Source organism: Doryrhamphus excisus, chromosome 11 (genome assembly GCF_030265055.1).
Source record: "Doryrhamphus excisus isolate RoL2022-K1 chromosome 11, RoL_Dexc_1.0, whole genome shotgun sequence".
Taxonomy (NCBI): Eukaryota; Metazoa; Chordata; class Actinopteri; order Syngnathiformes; family Syngnathidae; genus Doryrhamphus; species Doryrhamphus excisus.
The window spans coordinates 17,942,186-17,969,020 of record NC_080476.1 but is presented as its reverse complement, the minus strand read 5'-3'; the positions used below and the strand labels follow the sequence as shown (position 1 = coordinate 17,969,020).

The following is a 26,835-nucleotide window of genomic DNA, read 5'->3' as shown; positions in this document are numbered from 1 at the left end:
ATTATACTGTGTGTACTTAGTTTCTGAGTACATTTTAACAACACACATATCACAAATAAAGCAATACTTTAATGGCGGCTTACAACCGTGACTTAAATGGTAAACACCGCCCCTCTACATGTGCGTTCACGACAATCACGTGACGCTCTTGTCCAGTCAACGAAATGAAGCGCATACTATAAGCTCTGATTACATGCCGGTCACCCATCCATGGTGTCAGTGTAATGACTTAATTTTACCGCTAGATGGCGCCAGAGATCACAATCCTTTGTTAATGGGGCCTTGTGTTGCATTGTCCAATGCGTAGTAAATAATAAGGCATTTTTTTGTATTTGTCCTTTATTGTTTTTATTGAGGATAAAATTGTAAAAAAATGGCAAAAATGCTGCTATGCTAATGTTAGCATGCTGGCAATGCTAAAATGGTAATGCTAGCATGCTAACACCGGGCATAATAGTGGTGTGTTTACATAAATGATGAGCTATAAAGAAAAATAGCTAAAATGCTATTATGGTAAAGCTAGCATGCTCGCAATGCTAACACATAGCATAATAGTGCTAACTATTACAGTATACACGTCTACCTCTGAAAATGGCAAAAATGCTGCTATGCTAATGTTAGCATGCTCACAATGCTAAAATTTTAAGCTAGCATGCTAACACCGGGTATAATAGTGGTGTGAGTTTATATAAATGTCCAGCTATAAAAATACTACTATCCTAATGTGCATGTTAGCAAAGCTAACACATGGCATGATAGTGCTAACTGTTTATTACCTCTGAAAATGGCTAAAAATCCTGCTATGCTAATGTTAGCATGATAGCAATGCTAAAATGGTATTGCTAGCATGCTAACACCGGGAATAAAAATATTAAAAAATATTTAAAAAATTGCTAAAATGCTACTATGGTAATGCAAGCATGCTAGCAATGCTAACACATAGCATAATAGCACAAACTGTTTATTTCCTCTGAAAATGGCTGCTATGTTAATGTTAGCATGCTGGCAATGCTAGCATGCTAACATATAGCATAATAGTGCTAACTGCTAACTATGCTGTGCTAATTAGCTATGCTAATGTTAACAACACTAACATGCTAATTTCATCATGCTAACCACTGGCATGATTGTGCCATCTTTTAACCTATGAAAATGGCTAAAATGCTATTATGCTAATGTTAAAATGTTAGCAATGCTAGCATGCTAACACCTAGCTTGATAGATATAAAAAACAAAAGCTATCTGTGAAAATAGGCCAAAATGCTCATATGCTAACATTAGCATGGTAGCACACAAGGATTGTGTTCTGTTTTTTTATAATAGTGGTGTGTTTATATAAATGTTGAGCTATAAAAAATAGCTAAAATGCTACTATGGTAATGCGAGCATGCTAGCATTGCTAACACATAGCATAATAATAACTGTTTGTTACCGCTGAAAATGGCTAAAAATCTATGCTATGCTATGCTAATTAGCTATGCTAATGTTAGCAATGCTAGCATGCTAATTTCAGCATGCTAACCACTGGCATGATTGTGCAGTCTTTACCTATGAAAATGGCTAAAAATGCTATTATGCTAATGTTAAAATGTTAGCAATGCTAGCATGCTAACACCTAGCTTGATAGATATACAAAAACAAAAGCTATCTATGAAAATAGGCCAAAATGCTCATATGCTAACATTAGCATGTTAGCACGCAAGGATTGTTGTCTAGTGTTTTTGTGTGTGGACTTGAGGGCCATCCTGTACGGACACCCAGAGAGGTCAGTCCGGGGATCTGCCCGAATCTTTTTCTACTTTATGATGTTGACCCTGGTGGTCCAGGTCCAGGAGTGAGTATCTGCTTAATTGGATGTTGAGCCAGATGTTTCGCCGTTGGGCCCAACCCCCTGGAGCCTCCACCTCGTACAGGCGCTCTCGGTGGTCTTCGTGCATCTGCAGGAAGCGCCTGCACACTTCAGACAGCAGACCCTGACATCAAGGACCACCGATCCCTCACCTCCGGCATCGAACTCGTGCACACGTTCTCTCTCACCTGCCGCCATGCTAGCGGAGAGCGGCACGCTCACCCCCAGCGCCTCCTCGCTGGGGAAAGACGAGCAGAAATCAGCCAGCATCTTCAGTCCAAGTCCTCTTCTCCTCCAGTTCTTCCTCACCAGCACCGAGTCCAGAACGGGCAGGAGGTAGCAGCGACCGCTCCAGTCGTCACATAGACTCCCTGGTGTGCCAAAGAAAAGGAAAGTGAAATGTCAAGTCGCCTGGGATAGGCTCCAGCACCCTGGAGATCAATAATGCAAAAACAGGAAGTTTGTGTTCTAGTCCAGCTGCATAGTGGTCCAGTGGGAAATTGCGTTGTCACATTAAAATGCATTTATTTTGCTGGTAGGGAATCAGATGGGAATGATGGTGTGTGGCGTTCCAGGCTTTGCTAGCAAGTAAACAAAAGAGGGCAGAGACTTTTATCTGGCTTACAGCCGTGCCCATATAAGGAAGTCCACCATCTGTGACATCACAAAGAAACAGTTTTACCACGCCTTCTGAAACGCATGCTAACACCAGGTATAATAGTGGTGTGAGTTTATATGAATGTCGAGCTATGAAAATACTACTATCCTAATGTGCACGTTGCTATGCTAATGTAAGCATGCTAGCAATGCTAAAATGCTAACATGCTAATTTCAGCATGCTAACCACTGACATGATTGTGCAGTCTTTACGTCTGAAAATAGCTAAAAATGCTGCTATGCAAATGTTAGCATGCTAGCAATGCTAAAATGGTAATGCTAGCATGCTAACAACGGGAATAATAGTGGTGTGCTTATATAAATGTTGACCTATAAAAAATAGCTAAAATGCTACTATGGTAATGCGAGCATGCTAGCAATGCCAACACATAGCATAATAGTGCGAAGTGTTTATTACCTCTGAAAATGGCTAAAAATGCTGCTATGCTAATGTTAACAATACTAACATGCTAATTTCAGCATGCTAACCACTGGCATGATTGTGCAGTCTTTACCTCTGAAAATGGCTAAAAATGCTGCTATGCTAATGTTGGTAATGCTAGCATGCTAACACCGAGAATAATAGTGGTGTGTTTATATAAATGTTAAGCTATACAAAATAGCTAAAATGCTACAATGGTAACGGGAGCATGCTAGCAATGCAAACACATAGCATAATAGTGCTAACTGTTTGTTACCTCTGAAAATGGCAGATGGGAATGATGGTGTGTGGCGTTCACGTTCCAGGCTTTGCTAGCAAGTAAACAAAGGAGGGCAAAGACTTTATTTGGCTTACAGTCGTGCCCATATAAGGAAGTCCACCATCTGTGACATCACAAAGAAACAGTTTTACCACGCCTTCTGAAACGGAGCGTTTTGAGCCACACCGAACTTTTTTCAGGACTCACTTCCAAATGTGGAAACCACTTCGGCGTGGTTCACTATTGGACTCGAACATTCCAACGATATTTATAGGTCCGATTTTGGAAACCGACCTTTATTTTTGACCGTGTAGAAGCCCACCGCCTGGCCGTCCAGCCACAGCAGCTTGGCACGCTCGGTACGGGGGTGCGGGGAGAAGATCGCCTCCGTATCCAGGACCCGGCTGAGCAGGAACATGATCAGCCTCTCCACCAGTGACTGCACCTGAAGGAAAGAAGGTGACTATAGGGGTGCTACTTTATGCCTAGAGAGCTCTAATATTGTTAAAGAGCATATTTAAAAGATGGTAAACAGGTTTTCTGTATCTTATATTTTTTTATTATGTCTACTATATTGGATAATAGGACTGTGAAGGTGACTATAGGGGTGCTACTTTATGCCTAGCGCGCTCTAATATTGTTAAACAGCATATTTAGAAGGTGGTAAACAGGTTTTCTATATTTTATATTTTTTATTATGTCTACTATATTGCGTAATAGGACTGTGAAGGTGACTATAGGGGTGCTACTTTATGCCTAGAGTGCTCTACTATTGTTAAAGAGCATATTTAGAAGGTGGTAAACAGGTTTTCTATATCTTATATTTTTTATTATGTCTACTGTATTGGGTAATAGGACTGTGAAGGTGACTATAGGGGTGCTATTTCATGTCTTGAGTGCTCTAATCATGTTAAAAAGCATATTTAGAACTAAAGAAGTGTGATTACCGGGAGCAAGTCTGTCCTGGTTTTGCAGGATGTCCGTGTGACGTGGTCTACGGACCACCACCGTCCCGCCAAGTATAAAGCCACCACTGCAAGGGAACACATGGACTATATTATATTTTGTATTCATATTTATATTCTGTATATGTGAATACACCTTGAGTTGGATTATAAGGTGCATGAAGGGCCAGTATCGAAGATCCTGATTGGTTATCCTCAAACAGCTGCAGCCATTGGACGTTACTGCTGCTTATTTTCACCTGCACGGAGAGACAGTGAAGGCATCATATAAGGTAGATTCCTAATAATATCTAATAAAGTACTATTTAGTACTTAGTTTTAGTATTAGTACTAAAGTACTACCTTGGTGCTGTCTGGTGTCTCAAAGAATTGGTACTGATGCGATCCGGACTGCAATGACAATAAACAGCTTTCAGATGCTGACCTCAGGTCAGTTTCATCCACAGGTGGAAGGTCTACAGGGAACATGGCTTCCTGTATATCATAAAATGTGTTCGTATCAGTTCGTTTTTCTCGTTTCTCATCATCAAGCTAAGCTCCACACACATTAAATATCCCGTATATACCGCATATGTCTTTTCTGGGACAAAAACAAAGTTTACCTGTTAAGCTAGCAGTTACTTCCGTATTTACGACGTCACGTGACACCCAGCCAGGAAGTACTTAACCGGAACATAACCGGAATAGGAAAACTAGCTTTCAAAATGAAAGGGTGAGTGGAACTCGACTAAACATACAAATTATGTATTTAAATAGCAGTTACTTCTGTATTTACGACGTCACGTGACGCCCAGTCAGGAAGTACTTTCTACTCCACACGGTATGAAAACGGACATAACCGGAATCGGAAAACTAGCTTTCAAAATGAAAGGGTGAGTGGAACTCGACTAAAGATACAAATTATGTATTTAAATAAACGTCAGAATTAGAACGGGATTGTGCGGAGCTAATCTAGCTAAGACGCTTTCGAACACGGTGTCGAAGTGTATCATTTATTTTACATTTTCAGTATTTGGGCATCAATTACAGCACAAATTTACAGGTGTGTAGTAAACTAAAGTAGAGCTAGTTTTCAATTCCGTGACACGTCTTTGTACGTCTTTTAAAATTCATTTTCCAGTCCGAGCTAGTGTTGCTCAAACCAATTTGCCGCTCTTAATTTGAAATATCAACGCCAGCATCCGTTCTAAATACGGAAGTAGCGGCTGTACAGTTTTCTCCGAGCCAGTGTTGCTCAAACCAATTTGCCGCTCTTAATTTGAAATGTCAACGCCAGCATGCGTTCTAAATACGGAAGTAGCAGCTGTACAGTAGTACAGTAGTAGTGCTTTGCTAGCTAAAGCAAAACAATTTCTCGATATCTCTGAAATATCCGTCTTTTGTTGATAAATCATCCATTTATTTATCCGTGGCCCTTCGTGGGCTCCGTAGTGTGCTTTTAAAACGGCGTGTTGGTAAATTATTGTTGAAAATGCTAACGGAAGTGCTGCCCTTGACCCCCACGGTAAATGTTGTTATTCAAGCAAGTGTAAGTCATGTCGCTGCGGGTGGTGACGGCTGCTCAAAGACTTTTTTGTCAGTGTCGCAGCATTTCAACGAAAATTCTCGCGAGAGTAAGTACTTTCTTATGGGTGTCTTTTAAGAGAGCACACTTTGGTGGACTTGCTTTCAAAAAAAAGTCTTGTTTGACGCTTAAAGAAATGAAAGAAGTCAATGTTGTACCTTTACACTCCAATTACCCAATAGAATGGACATAATAAGAGCACCTTAGACATAGAAAAGCTGTTTATGACCTTGTAAATATGCATTTTCATTATTATTATTATTATTATGTGTGTGTGTGTGTAAACATTATGTCTTATTTTCTATTCAATTCTCTACTATATATGATATAATAGGGTGTAAAGGTGACTATAGGGGTGCTATTTCATGTCTAGAGTGCTCTAATCATGTTAAACAGCATATTTAGAAGGTGGTAAACAGGTTTTCTATATCTTATATTTTTATTATGTGTACTTTGCAGGGTAATAGGAGTGTAAAGGTGACTATAGGGGTGCTATTTCATGTCTAGAGTGCTCTAATCATGTTAAAAAACATATTTAGAAGGTGGTAAACAGGTTTCTATATCTTAGATTATTATGTCTGCTATATTGGGCAATAGGACTGTAAAGGTGACTATAGGGGTGCTATTTCATGTCTAGAGAGCTCTAATCATGTTAAAAAGTATATTTAGAAGGCGGTAAACAGGTTTTCTATATCTTATATTTTTTTATTATGTCTACTATATTGGGTAAGAGGACTGTGAAGGTGACTATAGGGGTGCTATTTTATGTCTAGAGCACTCTAATCATGTTACAAAGCATATTTAGAAGGTGCTAAACAGGTTTTCTATATCTTATGTTTTTTATTATGTCTACTATATTGGGTAATAGGACTGTGAAGGTGACTATAGGGGTGCTATTTCATGTCTAGAGTGCTCTAATCATGTTAAAAACTATATTTAGAAGGTGGTAAACAGGTATTCTATATCTTGTATTTTTTATTATGTCTACTGTATTGGGTAATAGGAGTGTAAAGGTGACTATAGGGGTGCTACTTTATGGCTAGAGCACTCTAATATTGTTAAACAGCATATTTAGAAGGTGTTAAATAGCATTATTATTCTTATTATTATGTGTATGTGTAAACAGGGTGCCGCCCTAGACGGTGCACTTAGTCAATTCCGATCCATATGTGGAGAGGATGGGGTGTCGGTGGCCGCTGCTGTCCGAGAACAACACGGCCGGGATGAATCGGTACACAGGTGAGCGCCACATTTCCCTCATCCAATGACAGTCTGACCTTTGCCAAAATGCCGTGCAGATGCCGTCCGCCAGATGTGGTGGTTTTTCCTCGCTGTGTTGAGGAGGTCAGCGCTTTGGCCAAAGTCTGTTATAGCCAACGTCTTCCCATTATACCGTTTGGTACCGGAACTGGTCTGGAAGGAGGGGTTGGCGCTGTGAAGGTGAGAGATCACAGCGTCCATCAAGAGACCATCAATGTGACTCTCCCGAAAAGGGGGGGGGCTTATATCATGATCTTATATCTCCCTCCCTTTAAGGGAGGCGTATGCTTCAGTCTAAGGAACATGGATCAGATTCTGGATCTGCACCAGGAGGATTTTGATGTGACGGTGGAGCCCGGTGTGACCCGGAAGACTCTCAATGCCCATCTACGAGACACTGGACTCTGGTTTCCTGTTGGTCAGTCCAAGCCTTAGTGGGAAAATACACTAGCTTTTTCCTAAACTCCTTCTAATAGGACTTCAACCTTCCTAGGTCGACTGGGGCGATTTAAGAAACAGCACTCAGTTTTTAGCCTGGAATTAGCATGGCGCTTGAAGGCACATGGCACACCCAACCACCGGAAATTAATTACCACCCTCGAGGATTCAATTTTAATACATGGAACATTTTCATACTTGGAGCAAAGAAAACCTGTTAGAGCCCTCTAGACATGAAATAACACCCCTATAGTCATCTTTACACTTCCATTACCAAATATAATAGACATAATAAGGCTGAATAAGACACATTTACCACCTTCTAAATATGACTTTAACATTATTAGAGCCCTCGAGACATGAAATAACACCCCTATAGTAACCTTGACACTCCCATTACCCAATATAGTAGACATCATAACACTAAATAAGACTTTTAACATTATTAGAGCCCTCGAGACATGAAATAACACCCCTATAGTAACCTTGACACTCCCACTACCCAATATAGTAGACATCATAACACTAAATAAGACTTTTAACATTATTAGAGCCCTGTAGACAGGAAATAACACCCCTATAGTCACCTTTACACTCCCATTACCCAATATAGTAGACATCATAAGGCTGAATAAGACACATTTACCACCTTCCAAATATGACCTTAACATTATTAAAGCTCTCTCGACAAGAAATAACACCCCTATAGTCACCTTTACACTCCCATTACCCAATACAGTAGACAAAATAAGGCTGAATAAGACACATTTACCACCTTCCATATATGCCCTTAACATTATTAGAGCGCTCTAAACATGAAATAACACCCCTATAGTCACCTTTACACCCCCAATATAGTGGACCTAAGACTGTAATATGATTAGAGCCTTCTAGACATGAAATAACACCCCTATAGTCACCTTTACACTCATATTGGGGTGCCGTGACCCAGCTGGTAGCTCATCTCCAACCTGTTGTGGGTTCGATTCTCCATCCTATTGTAATCGTGTCCAAGTATCCCTGGGCAAGATACTGAATCCCCAGTTGTAGTTGTAATAATAGTGTAGAGGTGACTATAGGGGTGCTATTTCATGTCTAGAGGCTCTAATCATGTTAAACAGCATATTTAGAAGGTGGTAAACAGGTTTTCTATATCTTATATTTTTTTATGATGTCTACCATATTGGGTAATAGCGCTGTGACGGTGACTATAGGGATGCTATATCATGTCTGGAGTACTCTAATCATGTTAAACAGTATGACTATAGGGGTGCTATATCATGTCTAGAGTGCTCTAATCATGTTAAAAGCATATTTAGAAGGTGGTAAACATGTATTCTATATCTGATATTTTTTATTATGTCTACTATATTGGGTAATAGAACTGTGACGGTGACTATAGGGGTGCTATATCACGTCTAGAGTGCTCTAATCATGTTAAAAAGCATATTTAGAAAGTGGTAAACAGGTTTTCTATATATACTTTTTTTATTATGTCTACTATATTGGGTAATAGGACTGTGAGGGTGCTATTTTATGCCTAGAGCGCTCTAATATTCTAAACAGGTTTTCTATATCTTATATTTTTCATTATGTCTACTATATTGGGTAATAGCGCTGTGACGGTGACTATAGGGATGCTATATTATGTCTGGAGTACTCTAATCATGTTAAACAGCATGACTATAGGGGTGCTATATCATGTCTAGAGTACTCTAATCATGTTAAACAGTATGACTATAGGGGTGCTATATCATGTCTAGAGTGCTCTAATCATGTTAAAAGCATATTTAGAAGGTGGTAAACATGTTTTCTATATCTGATATTTTTTATTATGTCTTCTATATTGGGTAATAGAACTGTGATGGTGACTATAGGGGTGCTATATCACGTCTAGAGTGCTCTAATCATGTTAAAAAGCATATTTAGAAGGTGGTAAACAGGTTTTCTATATATACTTTTTTATTATGTCTACTGTATTGGGTAATAGGACTGTGAAGGTGACTATAGGGGTGCTATATCGTGTATAGAGTGCTCTAATCATGTTTAAAAGCATATTTAGAAGCTGCTGTCCGCTAAAGTGAGCCACCCTTTCCCCCGCCAGATCCCGGGGCTGATGCGTCGCTGTGTGGGATGGCAGCCTGCAGCGCATCCGGCACCAATGCCGTGCGGTACGGAACCATGAGAGAAAATGTGATCAACCTGGAGGTGGTACTCGCTGACGGGACTATTATACACACGGCTGGCCAGGGCCGGCGTGCCAGGTATTCTATATCTTATATTTTTTATTATGTCTACTATATTGGGTAATATGACTGTTAATGTGACTATAGGGGTACTGTTTTATGCCTAGAGAGCTCTAATATTGTTAACCAGCATATTTAGAAGGTGGTAAACGGGTTTTTTATATCTCATATTTTTTATTATGTCTACTATATTGGGTAATATGACTGTTAATGTGACTATAGGGCAGGGGTGGGCAAACTACGGCCCGGGGGCCACATGCGGCCCACCAAGCGTTTGAATCCGGCCCGCCAGTTGCTTTCTAAGTAACTTCAACTTTTAACATACAAACTGGCAACATGACTAGCAAGTCGGATGTCTGATTTAGTAAAAAATAAACAACAAAACTGTAAAATTAAATGACATAGTTTGATGTGGTGTGATGTTTAAAGTGCTCCTAAAAAAGGGACATGAGAACATACAACTGATATAGGATAACACTTTTACAGATAAAATTAGACAAATAATTCAAGGAAAATGATAAGCATAAAATAGTGTGTGTGTGTTAAATATATGTTCTGGCCCCCCAGACAATTTTGTTAACTCAATGCGGCCCTCGAGTCCAAATATTTGCCCACCCCTGCTATAGGGGTACTGTTTTATGCCTAGAGAGCTCTAATATTGTTAACCAGCATATTTAGAAGGTGGTAAACGGGTTTTTTATATCTCATAATTTTTATTATGTCTACTATATTGGGCAATAGGACTGTGAAGGTGACTATAGGGGTGCTATTTTATGTCTAGAGTGCTCTAATCATGTTAAAAAGAATATTTAGAAGGTGGTAAACGGGTATTTTATATCTTATATTTGTTATTATGTCTACTATATAGGGTAATAGGACTGAGAATGTGACTGTAGGGGTACTGTTTAATGCCTAGAGAGCTCTAATATTGTTAAACAGCATATTTAGAAGGTGGTAAACGGGTTTTCTTATATCTTATATTTTTTATTATGTCTACTATATATGGTAATGGGACTGTGAAGGTGACTATAGGGGTGCTATTTCATGTCTAGCGTGCTCTAATTATGTTAAAAATTATAATTAGAAGGTGGTAAACAGGTTTTCTATATCTTATATTTTTTTATTATGTCTACTAGTTACGGCATTGGAAACCTGTTTGAATGGCTTTTGAAGACAATTAGAGCACTGTAGACAGGAAATAACACCCCTATAGTCACCTGTACACTTCTATTCCCCTATAAAGTACACATAATAACAGAAACATTTGACAAATAAGAAAAATAAACCCGTTTACCGCCTTTTAAATATGCTTTTTAACAATATTAAAGCGCTCCGGATATGAAATAGCACCCCTATAGTCACCTCTACACTACTATTATTTCCTATATAGTAGCGAATTAAAATAAAAAATAAGACATAATAAAAACACATTAAAGAACATTGTTAGCATTGTATTATCTTGCTAATACAAGACTCTGAAAAATGCTAATATTTAGGAGGCGCCTCCCATTTGTTATTGTTTGTTTACACCAGAAGAGTATGCGTCATGATGACAAAGTGCTAAGACACCGTCTCTGCAGGAAGACGGCAGCGGGCTACAACCTGACAAACCTCTTTGTGGGATCGGAGGGCACTCTGGGAATCATCACCAAGGCGACCTTGCGCCTCTACGGCGTTCCGGACGGCGTGCTAGCGGCCGTGTGCTCCTTCCCCAGCGTGCAGGCGGCCGTGGACAGCACTGTGGACATCCTACAAGCCGGAGTCGACATTGCTCGTATTGGTCGGCAAGATGGCCGTGTTGACATCGATATGATTGATCGCATCCTTACGTGTTTGTTGTTTACGTTTCAGAGTTTCTCGATGATGTCATGATGGATGCGTGTAACCGGTTTAGCTCGCTGTGCTACCCCGTCGCACCGACTCTCTTCCTGGAGTTCCACGGTTCTGAACAAAGTCTGCTGGAACAGGTCAAGACTGCTGGTGAGTGTGGGAGTCGTAGACAAGCATTCATATGCTTAGCTTAGCTTAGCTTATCTTAGCTTAGCTTAGAATAGTGACTGGAATACATTAAAACAGACTGTTTTGGCGGGAAGCACAAATCCCAAAAAATGCATCTGGAATAGGTGCAGATTCTGGAAGATCTAGAAAGCTTTATGTGCTGGTTATTGTGTGTAGCTGCTCTATAGGAGTACACAACTCAATACAAAGGGTGTATAGCGTCATTTATGTCATAACATCAAATGTCCACAGAGGAAATGACACAAACGAACGGAGGCTCGGACTTCCAGTGGGCAAGAGATGCGGAAAAACGGAATCGGTTGTGGAAAGCTCGCCATGACGCTTGGTACGCCGCCCAGGCGCTCAGGCCCGGCTGCAAGGTGAGGCACGTCGCCCGCACGACTCTCGTCATGCATCTCGTCAGGCTCTCATCTGACATATAAAATGGTGACAGACTTCACACAAGCAATATAGGGGTGCTATTTCATGTCTAGAGGGCTCTAATTATGTTAAACGGTGGTAAACAGGTTCCTATGTCTTATATGTGCGTGTTATTATGTCTACTATATTGGGTAATAGGAGTGTAAAGGTGACTATAGGGGTGTTATTTCATGTCTAAAGGTCTCTAATCGTGTTTTAAAAATACATTTAGGTGGTAAACACATTTCTATGTCTTATTTTCTCTTATTATGTCTACTATATTGGGTCATAGGAGTGCAAAGGTGACTATAGGGGTGTTATTTCATGTCTACAGGGCTCTAATCATGTTAAAATGTATCTTTAGAAGGTGGTAAACATGTCTTATTTTCTCTCATTATGTCTACTATATTGGGTAATAGGAGTATAAATGTGACTATAGGGGTGTTATTTCATGTCTAGAGGGCTCTAATCATATTAAAAGTGTCTTTAGAAGGAAGTAAACAAGCTCTTTATGTCTTATTTTCTCTTATAATGTCTACTATATTGGGTAATAGGAGTGTAAAGGTGACTGTAGGGGTGTTATTTCATTTCTAGAGGGCTCTAATCATGTTAAAAAGTGTCTTTAGAAGGTAGTAAACAAGGTTTTTATGTCTTATTTTCTCTTATTATGTATACTATATTGGGTAATAGGAGTGTAAAGGTGACTATAGGGGTGTTATTTCATGTCAAGAGGGCTCTAATCATGTTAAAAGGTGTCTATAGAAGGAGGTATACAGGTTTCCTATGTCCTATATGTCTACTATATTGGGTAATAGGGGTGTAAAGGTGACTGTAGGGGTGTTATTTCATGTCTAGAGGGCTCTAATCATGTTAAAATGTGTCTTTAGAAGGTCGTAAACAAGCTTTTTATGTCTTATATTCTCTTATAATGTCTACTATATTGGGTAATAGGAGTGTAAAGGTGACTATAGGGGTGTTATTTCATGTCTAGAGGGCTCTAATCATGTTAAAAGGTGTATTTAGAAGGTGGTAAATAAGTTTCTATGTTTATATGTGCATGCGTGTGTGCTCCTAGGCTTACTCTACAGACGTGTGTGTTCCCATTTCCCAACTGCCTGAAATCATAGTGGCGACAAAGGCGGACCTGCTGGAGAACCAGCTTACAGGTGAGCATGCTCCCCTATCCACAGTGGGGGCTGGACAGGGTCCCTAGACTCCACCTGGGATTGTAGAAGTCGACCAATATACCTGACGAGCGTGCCGCTGGTGCAGGTCCCATCGCGGGCCATGTGGGGGATGGGAACTTTCATTGTCTGATGGTGTTGGATCCCAACAACCCAGAGGAAGTCCAGCAGGTCCATCTGTTCAGCCAGAGACTGGCAAGGTAAGATCACAAAGGTTCCCATCGGAACACATTTACTGTACCACTGCTCTAGTACTCCTACTGTATTGGCTAATAGTGTAAAGTACTGTCCAGACCAAAACAATGTCAGTCTCTTGTCTTATTTATGTCTTATGTGTCTTATTTTCTCTTATTATGTCTACTATATCAGGTAATGGGAGTGTAAAGGTGACTATAGGGGTGTTATTTCATGTCTAGAGAGCTCTAATCATGTTAAAAGGTATATTTAGAAGGAGGTATACAGGTTTCCTATGTCTTATATGTCTACTATATTGCGTAATAGGGGTGTAAAGGTGACTGTAGGGGTGTTATTTCATGTCTAGAGGGCTCTAATCATGTTAAAAAGTGTCTTTAGAAGGTAGTAAACAAGCTTATGTCTTATTTTCTCTTGTTATGTCTACTATATTTGGGTAATAGGGGGTGTAAAGGTGACTGTAGGGGTGTTATTTCATGTCTAGAGGGCTCTAATTGTGTTAAAAAGTGTCTTTAGAATGTAGTAAACAAGCTTTTTATGTCTTATTTTCTCTTATTATGTCTACTATATTGGGTATTAGGGGTGTAAAGGTGACTGTAGGGGTGTTATTTCATGTCTAGACTGCTCTGATCATGTTAAAAGGTATATTTAGAAGGAGGTATCCAGGTTTATTATGTCTTATATGTCTTATGATGTCTACTATATTGGGTAGTAGGAGTGTAAAGGTGACTATAGGGGTGTTATTTCATGTCAAGAGGGCTCTAATCATGTTAAAAGGTGTATTTAGAATGTGGTCAACAGGTTTTTATGTCTTATATGTGTTATTTTGTCTACAATATTGGGTAATAGGAGTATAAAGGTGACTATAGGGGTGTTATTTCATGTCTACAGGGCTCTAATCGTGTTAGTAGGTATATTTAGAAGGAGGTATACAGGTTTCCTAGTATAAAGTACTGTCCAATGTCAGTCTCTTGTCTTATTTATGTTTTATGTGTCTTATTTTCTCTTATTATGTCTACTATATTAGGTAATGGGAGTGTAAAGGTGACTATAGGGGTGTTATTTCATGTCAAGAGGGCTCTAATCATGTTAAAAGGTGTATTTAGAATGTGGTCAACAGGTTTTTATGTCTTATATGTGTTATTTTGTCTACAATATCGGGTAATAGGAGTATAAAGGTGACTATAGGGGTGTTATTTCATGTCTACAGGGCTCTAATTGTGTTAGTAGGAAGGAGGTATACAGGTTTCCTAGTATAAAGTACTGTCCAATGTCAGTCTCTTGTCTTATTTATGTCTTATGTGTCTTATTTTCTCTTATTATGTCTACTATATTTGGTAATAGGAGTGTGAAGGTGACTATAGGGGTGTTATTTCATGTCTAGAGGGCTCAAAGGTACATGAGTGTGTTTCACGTGTCATGTGAAAGGTACACAACACGTTTTTTTGTTTCCTCCAGACGTGCCCTGGCTGTGAGCGGTACCTGCACAGGTGAGCACGGCGTGGGCTTAGGCAAGCGGGGGCTGCTCTTCGAGGAGATGGGACCCCCGAGCATCCGAGTCATGCGGGACATTAAGGACGCCCTGGACCCAAAGCATCTGATGAACCCAGGGAAGCTGTTTCTTGGCTGAACGCTCAAGTATCCATACCTGGTACATAATGAAAGTACTACATGATGTACTGTACGTATATGCAGTATGCCATGGTACTACAACAACCGGCCATTAGTAGTACCACTACTATAAACACAGCTTTGACTTAAAAAAATAGTATTTTTTTTGTATATTTCAACTTGATACTACTAAAATGAGGGCTGCATGGCGGACGAGTGGTTAGCGCGCAGACGAGGGTTCAATTCCACCCTCGGCCATCTCTGTCCAGCACCCCCTCCAGCATTATCCTTATAAGGATAAGCGGTAGAAAATGAATGAATGAATGAATGAGTTCTCCTCCTATTTTGTGTGGAAGTGGTAACTTTTTGGCTTCTTATTTTGTTTTTCCCCACCCTCGGCCATCTCTGTGTGGAGTTTGCATGTTCTCCCTGTGCATGCGTGGTTTTCTCCGGGTACTCCGGTGTCCTCCAACGTTCAAAAAAAAAACATGCTAGGTTAATTAGCGACTCCAAATTGTCCATAGGTATGAATGTGAATGCGAATGGTTGTTTGTCTATATGTGCCCTGTGATTGGCTGGCTATTTTCCATTTTATCATCCAAATATTCAAACTTTTTTGACAAATAATCTGTTTGGAATATTTAGACTTTATTCCCATAATGTTTAAACTTTTCCCAAATGTTATTTTCCAAACATTACGTTTTAATTTTGTTAGGTTTTCATACGAATCCACCGTATTTATTTTCGCTGGAAACCGGAAGCGTGACGGACAGACAGGCGGCGACACTTGTCACGTGGCGCGTGACGTCATCAACGTGTCCTTACCCGCCCGCTGAGACGAGTCGGCGTGCGCGAGCGCGTGCGCTACTAGTTGAATCCAGACGTTGGATCACGTGACCGGCTCAGCGGGGGGAAGCGCGCTGTTGCGCGTGCACAGAGCCGACGAACCTGCGCGCACACGCATCGAGGCGGACAGAGGACGAAACGGGGACACTTCCTGTCCCTCCGAACCCGCACCACCGTCTGCTGGATGGGGGGGAAGCAGAGCTCGGCGGGCCGGCCGCGGGGTTCTTTTCCTGGAGTGTCCGCGGATGACAGCGCGGTACCGGTGCCGCCCTCCGCCCATTTCAGCCACTACCGGTCCGGCGGCACCATGGGCCTGCGGAGCCGCTCTGTGAGCTCCGTGGCCGCGATGGGCATCGACCACAATCCCGCCGTGCCCTTCGGCTTCTACACCCCCAGGAACGCGGACTCGGACCGGACTGGAGGCGGGGCCGGGGGCGCTCCCGCTCCCTCCCACGGAACCGATCAGCGGGGCACCGGTGGCGGACGGCACCACACGGACGGGATGCTCTACCTGGGGTCCCGGGGGTCCCTGGCCGACACCTTGCCCCTTCACATCACCCCCCGCTGGTTCAGCGCTCATAGCGGTAAGGACACACGCACACGCACACGCCTGCGCCTAGCTAGCTTGTGTACTTCCACTTTCATCAACATCACATGCCCACTAGCATGCTAATGCTAAGGGTTAGGCAGGGGGTACCAAAGTCTGGCCTGGGGGCCAGTTCCAGTACACATTACTGTGTACCTGTTTTTCGTGAAAACTACTCTCTACTCTTTACTCTTTCTTCCACATTTGCTGTTTTTATGATTTCAGCGATGCACATTCTGTACTGATATTATGACTATTCCTAAAATATTACAACCATATTCCCATAATATATTAACTTTTTTCCCATAATATAATGACTTTATTCCATTAATATTATAACTGTATGTTAGGTCTTTATTCAAATGATGATTTTGTTAGATTGCAGCTTTTGACTAATATTGAGCAGGAGTGTGTATGTGTGTAGCAAATACGACAGAAAACATGTTTAGCACCTTTATACATACACTTTTTAACATGATTAGAGCCCTCTAGACATGGAATAACAGCCCTATAGTCACCTTTACACTCCTATTACCCAATATAGTCGACATATAAGGCATAAAAAGCTGTTTACCACCTTTCTGCTACACTTTTAAACATTAGAGCCCTCCAGACATGAAATAACACCCCTATAGTATCCTATAAACTCCTATTAGCTAATATAGTAGACATCATAAGACAGATAAGGCATACAAACCTGTTTACCAATTTCTAAATACACTTTTAAACATGATTAGAGCCCCTTAGATATGAAATAACACCCCTATAGTCACCTTTACACTCCTATTACCCAAGATAGTAGACACAATAACACATGTAAGGCATAAAAACCTGCTTTACACCTTCCAGCTATGTTTTTTTAACATGATTAGAGCCCTCCAGACATGAAATAACACCCCTATAGTCTCTTTTAAACTCCTATTAGCTAATATAGTAGACATAATAAGACATATAAACGTGTTTACCAATTTCTAAATACACTTTTAAACATGATTAGAGCCCTGTAGACATGAAATAACACCCCTATAGTCTCCTTTAAACTCCTATTAGCTAATATAGTAGACACAATAAGACATATAAGGCATAGAAACCTGTTTTCCACCTTCCAGCTATGCTTTTTACCATGATTAGAGCCCTCCAGACATGAAATAACACCCCTATAGTCTCCTTTAAACTCCTATTAGCTAATATTGTAGACATCATAAGACATATAAACGTGTTTACCAATTTCTAAATACATTTTTAAACATGATTAGAGCCCTCCAGACATGAAATAACACCCCTATAGTCACCTTTACACTCCTATTACCCAATATAGTAGACATCATAAGACATATAAGGCATAAAAACTCGTTTACCACCTTCTAAATACACGTTTTAACATGATTAGAGCCCTCCAGACATGGAATAACACCCCTAAAGTCAGCTCGTTGGTTCTGTCTTGCAGGATTCAAATGTCCCGTCTGCTCCAAGTCTGTGGCGTCCAGTGAAGTGGAACTTCACTTCATCCTGTGTCTCAGCAAGCCTCGACTCTCCTACAACGGTGAGACACTTTTGGAAAAACATAACTATATCTGGAAATCTGGGTGGGGGCGGTAATAAGTACCTAGAAGTAGTACCCGCTACAGTACGTACAGTAATAAGTATCTGGAAGTGGTAGTCACTTCAGGGTAACAGCAGCTGAGCTTATTTGCAGTCAGAGCGTAGGTATCCTGTCTCCTGTCTGTGGCGCATCTCCCTGTCCTTATCTGCCCCACATTCACTGCAACATCTTCTCTCCAGCAAGCAGCCTCTCCAATGCTTAGCATAGCAAGTCCTAGATAAACACTGGGACTGTTTGTCATGTATGTGGAAAGGAAATTACCGCTTGTATGCAGGAAGTGAGCACATGTACACAGGGAGTGACACCATGTGCGCAGGAAGTGGGCACATGTACATAGGAAGTGGACACATGTACGCAGGAAGTGACACGGTGTGTGCAGGAAGTGGACACATGTACGCAGGAAGTAACCGCATGTACGCAGGAAGTGGACACATGTACGCAGGAAGTGGCCTCGTGTACGCAGGGAGTGACCTCGTGTACGCAGGAAGTGGCCACGTGTACGCAGGGAGTGACCACGTGTACGCAGGAAGTGGCCGCATGTACGCAGGAAGTGGACATATATACGCAGGAAGTGGCCTCGTTTATGCAGGAAGTGGCCTCGTGTATGCAGAGAGTGACCTCGTGTACGCAGGAAGTGGCAGCGTGTAAGCAGGAAGTAACCGCGTGTATGCAGGAAGTGGCCGCATTTAAACAGGAAGTGGACACATGTATGCAGGAAGTGACCGCATGTACGCAGGAAGTGACCCCATGTACGCAGGGAGTGACACCATGTAAGGAGGAAGTGACACCGCATAAGCAGGAAGTGATGTACGCAGGAAGTGAGCACATGTACACCGGAAGTGGACACACGTACGCAGGAAGTGACCGCGTGTACGCGGGAAGTGACCGCGTGTACACAGGAAGTGGCCGCATGTACACAGGAAGTGGCCGCATGTACACAGGAAGTGACTCCATGTATTGCTGTTGGCCACTTTGCTATTGTTCCAGTGTGGGTGAATATGCAGAGGAGGATGTTGACGTGTCGGTGTGCTTGCCACCTCAGATGACGTGCTGTCGAGGGACGCCGGAGAGTGTGTGATCTGTCTGGAGGAACTGCACCAAGGAGACGCCATAGCCAGACTCCCGTGCCTCTGTGTCTACCACAAAAGGTGGCGCACCCGCGCATCATGCCGCACATCATCATCATCACATAGTATAGTTAGCTGGCTAGCTTGCTGTCTTTTGTCCCTGCAATAATCCCATAGCCTTTACAGTTTTTACTTCCGTCCCTGATCTCCTACTTGGTCTTCTTGGCTATGCAGCTGTATAGACTCCTGGTTCGAGATCAACCGGTCCTGCCCTGAACATCCTTCTGACTGAGTGCAGGCCCGCTGATGATGCCGTTGAAGGTGAGTACCAATGCACACTGAAGATTCAGGTGCCAAAGAGTTAACACGGAGTTAACAATGTACTCTACTTCCTTTGAGTCACTTAGACTGATGGACTTATCTGCTTATTGAGTTCCTAAACCCGCTACAGTACATACAGTAATAAGCACCTGGAAGTAGTACCCGCTACAGTATGTACAGTAATAAGCACATGGAAGTAGTACCCGCTACAGTATGTACAGTAATAAGCACCTAGAAGTAGTACCCGCTACAATACATACAGTAATAAGTACCTGGAAATAGTAGTCACTACAGTACGTACAGTAATAAGCATCTGGAAGTAGTAGTCACTACAGTACGTACAGTAATAAGCACCTGTTTGTAGTACCCGCTACAGTACATACAGTAATAAGTACCTGGAAATAGTAGTCACGACAGTACATACAGTAATAAGCACCTGGAAGTAGTACCTGCTACAGTACATACAGTAATAAGTACCTGGAAGTACTTATTACTGTACATACTTATTACGTACAGTAATAAGCACCTGGAAGTAGTACCCGGTACAGTACATACAGTAATAAGTACCTGGAAGTAGTAGTCACTACAATACGTACAGTAATAAGTACCTGGAAGTAGTACCTGCTACAGTACATACAGTAATAAGTACCTGGAAATAGTAGTCACGACAGTACATACAGTAATAAGCACCTGGAAGTAGTACCTGCTACAGTACATACAGTAATAAGTACCTGGAAGTACTTATTACTGTACATACTTATTACGTACAGTAATAAGCACCTGGAAGTAGTACCCGGTACAGTACATACAGTAATAAGTACCTGGAAGTAGTAGTCACTACAATACGTACAGTAATAAGTACCTGGAAGTAGTACCTGCTACAGTACATACAGTAATAAGTACCTGGAAATAGTAGTGACGACAGTACATACAGTAATAAGCACCTGGAAGTAGTACCCGCTACAGTACGTACAGTAATAAGTACCTGGAAATAGTAGTCACGACAGTACATACAGTAATAAGCACCTGGAAGTAGTACCTGCTACAGTACATACAGTAATAAGTACCTGGAAGTACTTATTACTGTACATACTTATTACGTACAGTAATAAGCACCTGGAAGTAGTACCCGGTACAGTACATACAGTAATAAGTACCTGGAAGTAGTAGTCACTACAATACGTACAGTAATAAGTACCTGGAAGTAGTACCCGCTACAGTACATACAGTAATAAGTACCTGGAAATAGTAGTCACGACAGTACATACAGTAATAAGCACCTGGAAGTAGTACCCGCTACAGTACGTACAGTAATAAGCACCTGGAAGTAGTACCTGCTACAGTACATACAGTAATAAGCACCTGGAAGTAGTAGTCACTACAGTACGTACAGTAATAAGCACCTGTTTGTAGTACCCACTACAGTATGCACAGTAATAAGCACCTGTTTGTAGTACCCGCTACAGTACATACAGTAATAAGTACCTGGAAGTAGTAGTCACGACAGTACATACAGTAATAAGCACCTGGAAGTAGTAGTCACTACAGTACATACAGTAATAAGCACCTGGAAGTAGTACCTGCTACAGTACATACAGTAATAAGTACCTGGAAGTACTTATTACTGTACATACTTATTACGTACAGTAATAAGCACCTGGAAGTAGTACCCGGTACAGTACATACAGTAATAAGTACCTGGAAGTAGTAGTCACTACAATACGTACAGTAATAAGTACCTGGAAGTAGTACCTGCTACAGTACATACAGTAATAAGTACCTGGAAATAGTAGTGACGACAGTACATACAGTAATAAGCACCTGGAAGTAGTACCCGCTACAGTACGTACAGTAATAAGCACCTGGAAGTAGTAGTCACTACAGTAATGGACAGTAATAAGCACCTGGAAGTAGTACCTGCTACAGTACATACAGTAATAAGCACCTGGAAGTGGTACCCACTACAGTACGTACAGTAATAAGCACCTGGAAGTAGTAGTCACTACAGTACGTACAGTAATAAGCACCTGTTTGTAGTACCCACTACAGTATGTACAGTAATAAGTACCTGGAAGTAGTACCCACTGCAGTATGCACAGTAGTAAGTACCTGGAAGTAGTACCCGCTACAGTACGTACAGTAATAAGCACCTGGAAGTAGTAGTCACTACAATACGTACAGTAATAAGTACCTGGAAGTAGTACCTGCTACAGTACATACAGTAATAAGTACCTGGAAATAGTAGTCACGACAGTACATACAGTAATAAGCACCTGGAAGTAGTAGTCACTACAATACGTACAGTAATAAGTACCTGGAAGTAGTACCTGCTACAGTACATACAGTAATAAGTACCTGGAAATAGTAGTGACGACAGTACATACAGTAATAAGCATCTGGAAGTAGTAGTCAATACAGTAATAAGCACCTGGAAGTAGTACCCGCTACAGTACGTAAAGTAATGAGTACCTGGAAATAGGAGTCACGACAGTACGTACAGTAATAAGTACCTGGAAGTAGTACCCACTACAGTACATACAGTAATAAGTACCTGGTCGGGAGTCGGGCGTCTGAGTGCCTCTTGGTGCGTTCAGGACACGGCGGTGGTCCTGCTGTGGACGTGCGGACGCGAGCGCCAGGCCAAGGCTAGCAGACTCAAGGAGCAGGAAGACCAGAAGGACTCTTTACCCTCCGAAGACGACTTTTGGAATGGAACCACATGACAAAAAGTCCCTCCCCAGCTTCCATCCAAGGGCTTCACCTGCCTCATCTCCAAGCACCTGGACGTGGGCTCAGGCGCCAAGCAGGCCGCCCGGCCGGCTGGCGGCCTCCGTGTCTCCTGCCTTCTCTGTGGCCTTAAAGGACGAGAGGCCAGCCATGCAGTATCCCCTCTGTGTGTGTGTGTTGAAACGTTTACAGCCTCCATGTTTCCTGTGGTTGACTGGCAGTCCTCCCTTTACTTTGCGATTGTTTACAGTCGGCCGCGCGCTACGTGGCGCTCTGGGTTTGCTTGGTTCCTTTTGGACTTTGTGTGTTTCCCGGTGAAAAGTAACGCGCGTCTCCACGCATGCTGCCCCACGCCATGACGCCATCCGCTTGGACGTAAACATCGACTTTAAGGGGCTTATTTATTCATATGTCATATTTAGCCAGATTTGGTTGATATTCCAACCGTGTCACGTTGATCTAGAAAAGGAAAAACGTGTATTAACAAAGCTAGCATTTAAGCTATAAATGCTGATAGACCACGTTAGCATTACAACATATGCTAATCATTTGGAATGCTAATTCAGTCAACACATACACCGCACATCCAGGGATTCATTATTTCATTCATAAAGATGATAATGTATCAATAAATATAATATATATATGTATATAATATCAATAAATTCAATGGAAAAGGACGTCCTGTATTGTTTATGAAGTATATTATTATAGTGATATTATGAGTATTCAATTCCATGCTAATAAGCATGCTAATAAGCATGCTAAGTCCCATACCGAGTCAATACTCACCACTTTTCACGGTGCGAGAAGGATTTTGATTATTTTAATTTGTCAATCATGTGGCAATAATATTAAAATAATATAAATATAAACAGTATCAATGAAATAATACAATTATCCCCTTGTATTACATAAACTTGGGACACAATTATAATATACTAGTGCTAGCTTTCAGCCACGTGACACATTCATTTCCGGTGAGCAGAGGCGGGAGAGAGGGTTAGCATTAATTTCCAGGCAGCTAGAAGCTAGCCATCTCCTCACGCTAATATTAATATTACACCAACATTAATCGTGACGTCACATATAACCCAGCGATTTGTACGTTTTTAAAAGGCAAAAACTACAACTGGCGCTCATTCAAACATTTTATACAATAGATGAATTTAATAGACAATGAAACAACCGAGATTGGAATCGATTGCTTTGGTCTACACGGAAGCAGTTCTCTCATTGGTCCACAAGTCGGTGGCGCCAAGAAAGCAGGAAGTCATTATTGTAAACACAGAAGAGGAGTGTTTTCATGCCGCCGTAAGGAGTTTCTTCGTTTACATTATTCTACTTTAGCTGTTTATCAAGATGGATGCACAGTCATATCTTCCCGTACAACCCGGCGTCTGTATGAAAGAACATTTCTTCTCTTTGGACGACATTTTGCTCTCGCACGAGAGGCTTCCTATCCGGACAGAGGTGACTTTTCCTAGGCTTGGATTTCTGGACAAGTCGTGCGACTCGTCGGACATTTTAGAGGTATGTAAGCACCTAAGTATGTAAGCATATAACTAAGAATGTGTGGAACCAAATCTATGTAAGCTTGTAAAACCAAGAGTCTATGGAACCATGTCGCCAGGATTGTGGTAAAGTTACAAGATATTCACAGATTCGAACTTCCGAGCTCAATAGCTCCTAAACTGTCCTAAAATGTCTCCACGTCAGGGCACGAAGATGGAGTTTCCTTTGTGGCTTTCCAAAGGTTTGTATGAGCAAAATAAAGGCATGCTGTCAGTGGAGCTGCCCAAGATTTACAGACAAGGCTGGAGAACGGTGTTCAACGCAGACCCAGCTGTGGTGGATTTACATAAGCTGGGGCCGTACTACTATGGACTGGGATCCCAGATGCTGCACTTCGACAGTCCAGAGAACCCGGAAATTGCTCACACCCTGCTTCAGGTGATAAACACACACACACACACACAAACACAGCAGACTGGGGATTCACCCACTCATGTGTCGATAAAGACTGGGGATTCACCCACTCATGTGCCGATAAAGACTGGAGATTCACTGACTCAGGTGTTGATAAAGACTGGGTATTCACTGACTCAGGTGTTGATAAAGACTGGGTATTCACTGACTCACGTGTCGATAAAGACTGGGGATTCACTGTCTCAAGTGTCGATAAAGACTGGGGATTCCCTGACTCACGTGTCGATACAGACTGGGCATTCACTGACTCGCCTGTCTATTAAGACTGGGGATTCACTTACTAAGGTGTCAATAAAGACTGGGGATTCACTGACTCACATGTCGATAAAGACTGAGGATTCACTGACTCATGTGCCGATAAACAATGGGGATTCACTGACTCAAGTGTTGATAAAGGACTGGGGATTCATTTACTGAGGCGTCGATACACACTGGGGATTCACTGACTCACGTGTCGATAAACACTGGGGATTCACTGACTCACGTGTCGATACAGACTGGGGAATCACTTACTAAGGTGTCGATACAGACTGGGGATTCACTTACTAAGGTGTCGATACAGACTGGGGATTCACTGACTCACGTGTCGATAAAGACTGGGGATTGACTGACTCACGTGTCGATAAAGACTGGGGATTCACTGACTCACGTGTCAAAAAAGACTTGGGATTCACTGACTCACGTGTCGATAAAGACATGGGGATTCACTGACTCACGTGTCGATAAAGACATGGGGATTCACTGACTCACGTGTCGATACAAACTGGGGATTCACTGACTCGTGTGTCGATAAACACTGGGGATTCACTGACTCACTTGTCAAAAAAGACTGGGGATTCACTGACTCACGTGTCGATAAACACTGGGGATTCACTGACTCACGTGTCGATAAACACTGGGGATTCACTGACTCACGTGTCGATAAACACTGGGGATTCACTGACTCAGGTGTCGATAAAGACTGGGGATTCACTTACTAAGGTGTCGATAAACACTGGGGATTCACTGACTCACGTGTCGATAAAGACTGGGGATTCACTGACTCACGTGTCGATACAGATTGGGGATTCACTGACTCATGTGTCGATAAAGGCTGGGGATTCACTGACTCGCGTGTAATGATATAATCCACGTACTCGTTCATGCGTGTTTCGGGCAAAGCCTAGTAATATTTCCTTCTGTTTGTGCATTCAGACATTTATCGGGCGATTCAGACGCACCATGGACTCTTCCCAGAACGCCTACAACGAGGACACGTCAGCGCTGGTGGAGCGTCTGGACTGTCTGGAGAAGGTCCTGTTCCGCTTGGGTCAGAGAGGCCTGAACAGCTTCCAGAGCTGGGAGAGAGGTCAGGCGTCCCAGCTCACCGCCTCCAGCCTGGTGCTCAACTACCGCAAGAGGAAGATAACGGACCTGCAGTAGCCACCTACTTCCTGTCTGCTCTTCCCGGTCTAAACGAGGGATGACCTGTGATTGGCCTTTACAAGACGAAGCAATCACTGATACCAGATCAGCTCACAGACACACAAACTCCATGACTCTCAGAAGAAGCAAACACAAACACCAGCTAATTTGGCTAAATGTAAACACCACATCAGCAACCTTCTAGGAATAAAACCTTCATGCGTTCACGATCAGCTGCTTTTTTTCCCATGAAGCACCACCTTGGATTCAGTCATTTGGTACTGAATCCAATCATTACTTTAACTGTCCAGCAGGGGTCCCCCAAGGCAGCATTTTATTCCCAGGCTATAGAAATTACCCACCTGAAGTATCAACGTCAAATTGTTGCATGATAACAAACACACACTAAGCCGTTGCCCAACGTTCACTTAAAAGAGCCGAATCGTTTGAAACGTCACATCTGGATGTCTGTCAACTTCCTGTATCACAGCCAATGCTGAAGAAACAAAGATGGCGGCAGATCATCAAGCTTGTTGGTGAGTTATGTATTCCTTTATTTTACCATCAACTCTGCTGCCTTTTATTCCCCTTTGTCTCCTAAAGCTAACATTAGCGGCTAACTGTTTTGAACTCTAATGTTAGCGTATTTAGAAGATTGTAAACAGGTTTTCTATGTCTTGTATGTCTTATTTTTTCCTATTATTGTGTTATTATTGGGCTTTTTGATGTCTTATTGGGTGATAGGATTGTACAGGTGAATATATAGGGATGTTATTTCAAGTCGAGAGGGCTTTAATAATTTTAGAAAGTGTATTTAGAATGTGATAAGTTTTCTATTCCTTGTATGTCTTATTTTCTGTTATTATGTCTACTATATTGGGAAATAGGAGTGAAAAGGTGACTATAGGGGTGTTATTTCAAGTCTAGAGGGCTTTAATAATGTTAGAAAGTGTATTTAGAATGTGGTAAACAGGTTTTATAACCCTTATGTCTTATTTTCTCTTATTATGTCTACAATATTGGATAATAGGAGTGAAAAGGTTACTATAGGGGTGTTATTTCATGTCTACAGGGCTTTAATAATGTTAGAAAATGTATTTAGAATGTGTTAAACAGGTTTTCTAACCCTTATATGTCTTATTTTCTCTTATTATGTCTACTATATTGGGTAATAGGAGTAAAAAGGTGACTATAGGGGTGTTATTTC

At 41.7% G+C, this 26,835-nt stretch overlaps 4 protein-coding genes across 7 annotated transcripts; 3 read left to right on the top strand and 1 right to left on the bottom strand.

The window, feature by feature from the left end:
* Positions 1-35: 35 nt before the first annotated feature.
* fam169b (family with sequence similarity 169 member B) lies at positions 36-23,169 on the bottom strand. 4 transcript variants are annotated; one of them, XM_058087793.1, is made up of 8 exons: positions 23,028-23,169; positions 22,060-22,694; positions 4,515-4,646; positions 4,309-4,411; positions 4,155-4,240; positions 3,502-3,652; positions 2,038-2,220; positions 36-1,957 (listed from the first exon to the last, which is right to left on the bottom strand). In XM_058087793.1, exons 3-8 carry the CDS (start codon positions 4,638-4,640, stop codon positions 1,767-1,769), a joined length of 840 nt encoding a protein of 279 aa, XP_057943776.1. In that variant the 5' UTR covers positions 4,641-4,646; positions 22,060-22,694; positions 23,028-23,169; the 3' UTR covers positions 36-1,766. The 4 variants fall into 4 exon arrangements, with proteins under 4 accessions (XP_057943776.1, XP_057943774.1, XP_057943777.1 ...); XM_058087791.1 differs by lacking the exons at positions 22,060-22,694; positions 23,028-23,169 and adding an exon at positions 4,775-4,941; XM_058087794.1 differs by lacking the exons at positions 22,060-22,694; positions 23,028-23,169 and adding an exon at positions 4,775-4,941 and having other exon boundaries at positions 36-1,950.
* Positions 5,470-15,233, top strand: ldhd (lactate dehydrogenase D). Its single transcript, XM_058087790.1, has 11 exons — positions 5,470-5,785; positions 6,863-6,975; positions 7,035-7,176; positions 7,273-7,414; positions 9,539-9,698; positions 11,261-11,460; positions 11,532-11,660; positions 11,931-12,058; positions 13,174-13,264; positions 13,371-13,482; positions 14,933-15,233. The coding sequence occupies exons 1-11, from the start codon at positions 5,708-5,710 to the stop codon at positions 15,102-15,104; spliced, it is 1,467 nt and encodes a 488-aa protein (XP_057943773.1). The 5' UTR covers positions 5,470-5,707; the 3' UTR covers positions 15,105-15,233.
* znrf1 (zinc and ring finger 1) lies at positions 15,644-22,905 on the top strand. Its single transcript, XM_058087797.1, has 5 exons — positions 15,644-16,515; positions 17,965-18,060; positions 19,163-19,268; positions 19,422-19,508; positions 22,103-22,905. The coding sequence occupies exons 1-4, from the start codon at positions 16,116-16,118 to the stop codon at positions 19,477-19,479; spliced, it is 660 nt and encodes a 219-aa protein (XP_057943780.1). The 5' UTR covers positions 15,644-16,115; the 3' UTR covers positions 19,480-19,508; positions 22,103-22,905.
* A 289-nt stretch (positions 23,170-23,458) lies between the features above and the next one.
* gins3 (GINS complex subunit 3) lies at positions 23,459-25,845 on the top strand. Its single transcript, XM_058087798.1, has 3 exons — positions 23,459-23,768; positions 23,955-24,188; positions 25,419-25,845. Exons 1-3 carry the CDS (start codon positions 23,598-23,600, stop codon positions 25,644-25,646), a joined length of 633 nt encoding a protein of 210 aa, XP_057943781.1. The 5' UTR covers positions 23,459-23,597; the 3' UTR covers positions 25,647-25,845.
* The last annotated feature ends 990 nt before the right edge of the window (positions 25,846-26,835 follow it).

What these genes read in the sequence shown, in the direction of transcription:
- fam169b (XM_058087793.1), bottom strand. Translation starts at nt 4,640, where the DNA reads ATGTTCCCTGTAGACCTTCCACCTGTGGATGAAACTGACCTGAGGTCA. An exon ending in AGACACCAGACAGCACCAAG is followed by an intron (nt 4,412 to 4,514) that starts GTAGTACTTTAG and finishes CTCTCCGTGCAG; the next exon opens with GTGAAAATAAGCAGCAGTAA. An exon ending in CCAGGACAGACTTGCTCCCG is followed by an intron (nt 3,653 to 4,154) that starts GTAATCACACTT and finishes TCTTTCCTTCAG; the next exon opens with GTGCAGTCACTGGTGGAGAG.
- ldhd (XM_058087790.1), top strand. Translation starts at nt 5,708, where the DNA reads ATGTCGCTGCGGGTGGTGACGGCTGCTCAAAGACTTTTTTGTCAGTGT. An exon ending in GGCCAGGGCCGGCGTGCCAG is followed by an intron (nt 9,699 to 11,260) that starts GTATTCTATATC and finishes CCGTCTCTGCAG; the next exon opens with GAAGACGGCAGCGGGCTACA. An exon ending in GCTGGAGAACCAGCTTACAG is followed by an intron (nt 13,265 to 13,370) that starts GTGAGCATGCTC and finishes CCGCTGGTGCAG; the next exon opens with GTCCCATCGCGGGCCATGTG.
- znrf1 (XM_058087797.1), top strand. Translation starts at nt 16,116, where the DNA reads ATGGGGGGGAAGCAGAGCTCGGCGGGCCGGCCGCGGGGTTCTTTTCCT. An exon ending in CTGGTTCAGCGCTCATAGCG is followed by an intron (nt 16,516 to 17,964) that starts GTAAGGACACAC and finishes TCTGTCTTGCAG; the next exon opens with GATTCAAATGTCCCGTCTGC. An exon ending in GCCTCGACTCTCCTACAACG is followed by an intron (nt 18,061 to 19,162) that starts GTGAGACACTTT and finishes TTGCCACCTCAG; the next exon opens with ATGACGTGCTGTCGAGGGAC.
- gins3 (XM_058087798.1), top strand. Translation starts at nt 23,598, where the DNA reads ATGGATGCACAGTCATATCTTCCCGTACAACCCGGCGTCTGTATGAAA. An exon ending in ACTCGTCGGACATTTTAGAG is followed by an intron (nt 23,769 to 23,954) that starts GTATGTAAGCAC and finishes TCTCCACGTCAG; the next exon opens with GGCACGAAGATGGAGTTTCC. An exon ending in TTGCTCACACCCTGCTTCAG is followed by an intron (nt 24,189 to 25,418) that starts GTGATAAACACA and finishes TTGTGCATTCAG; the next exon opens with ACATTTATCGGGCGATTCAG.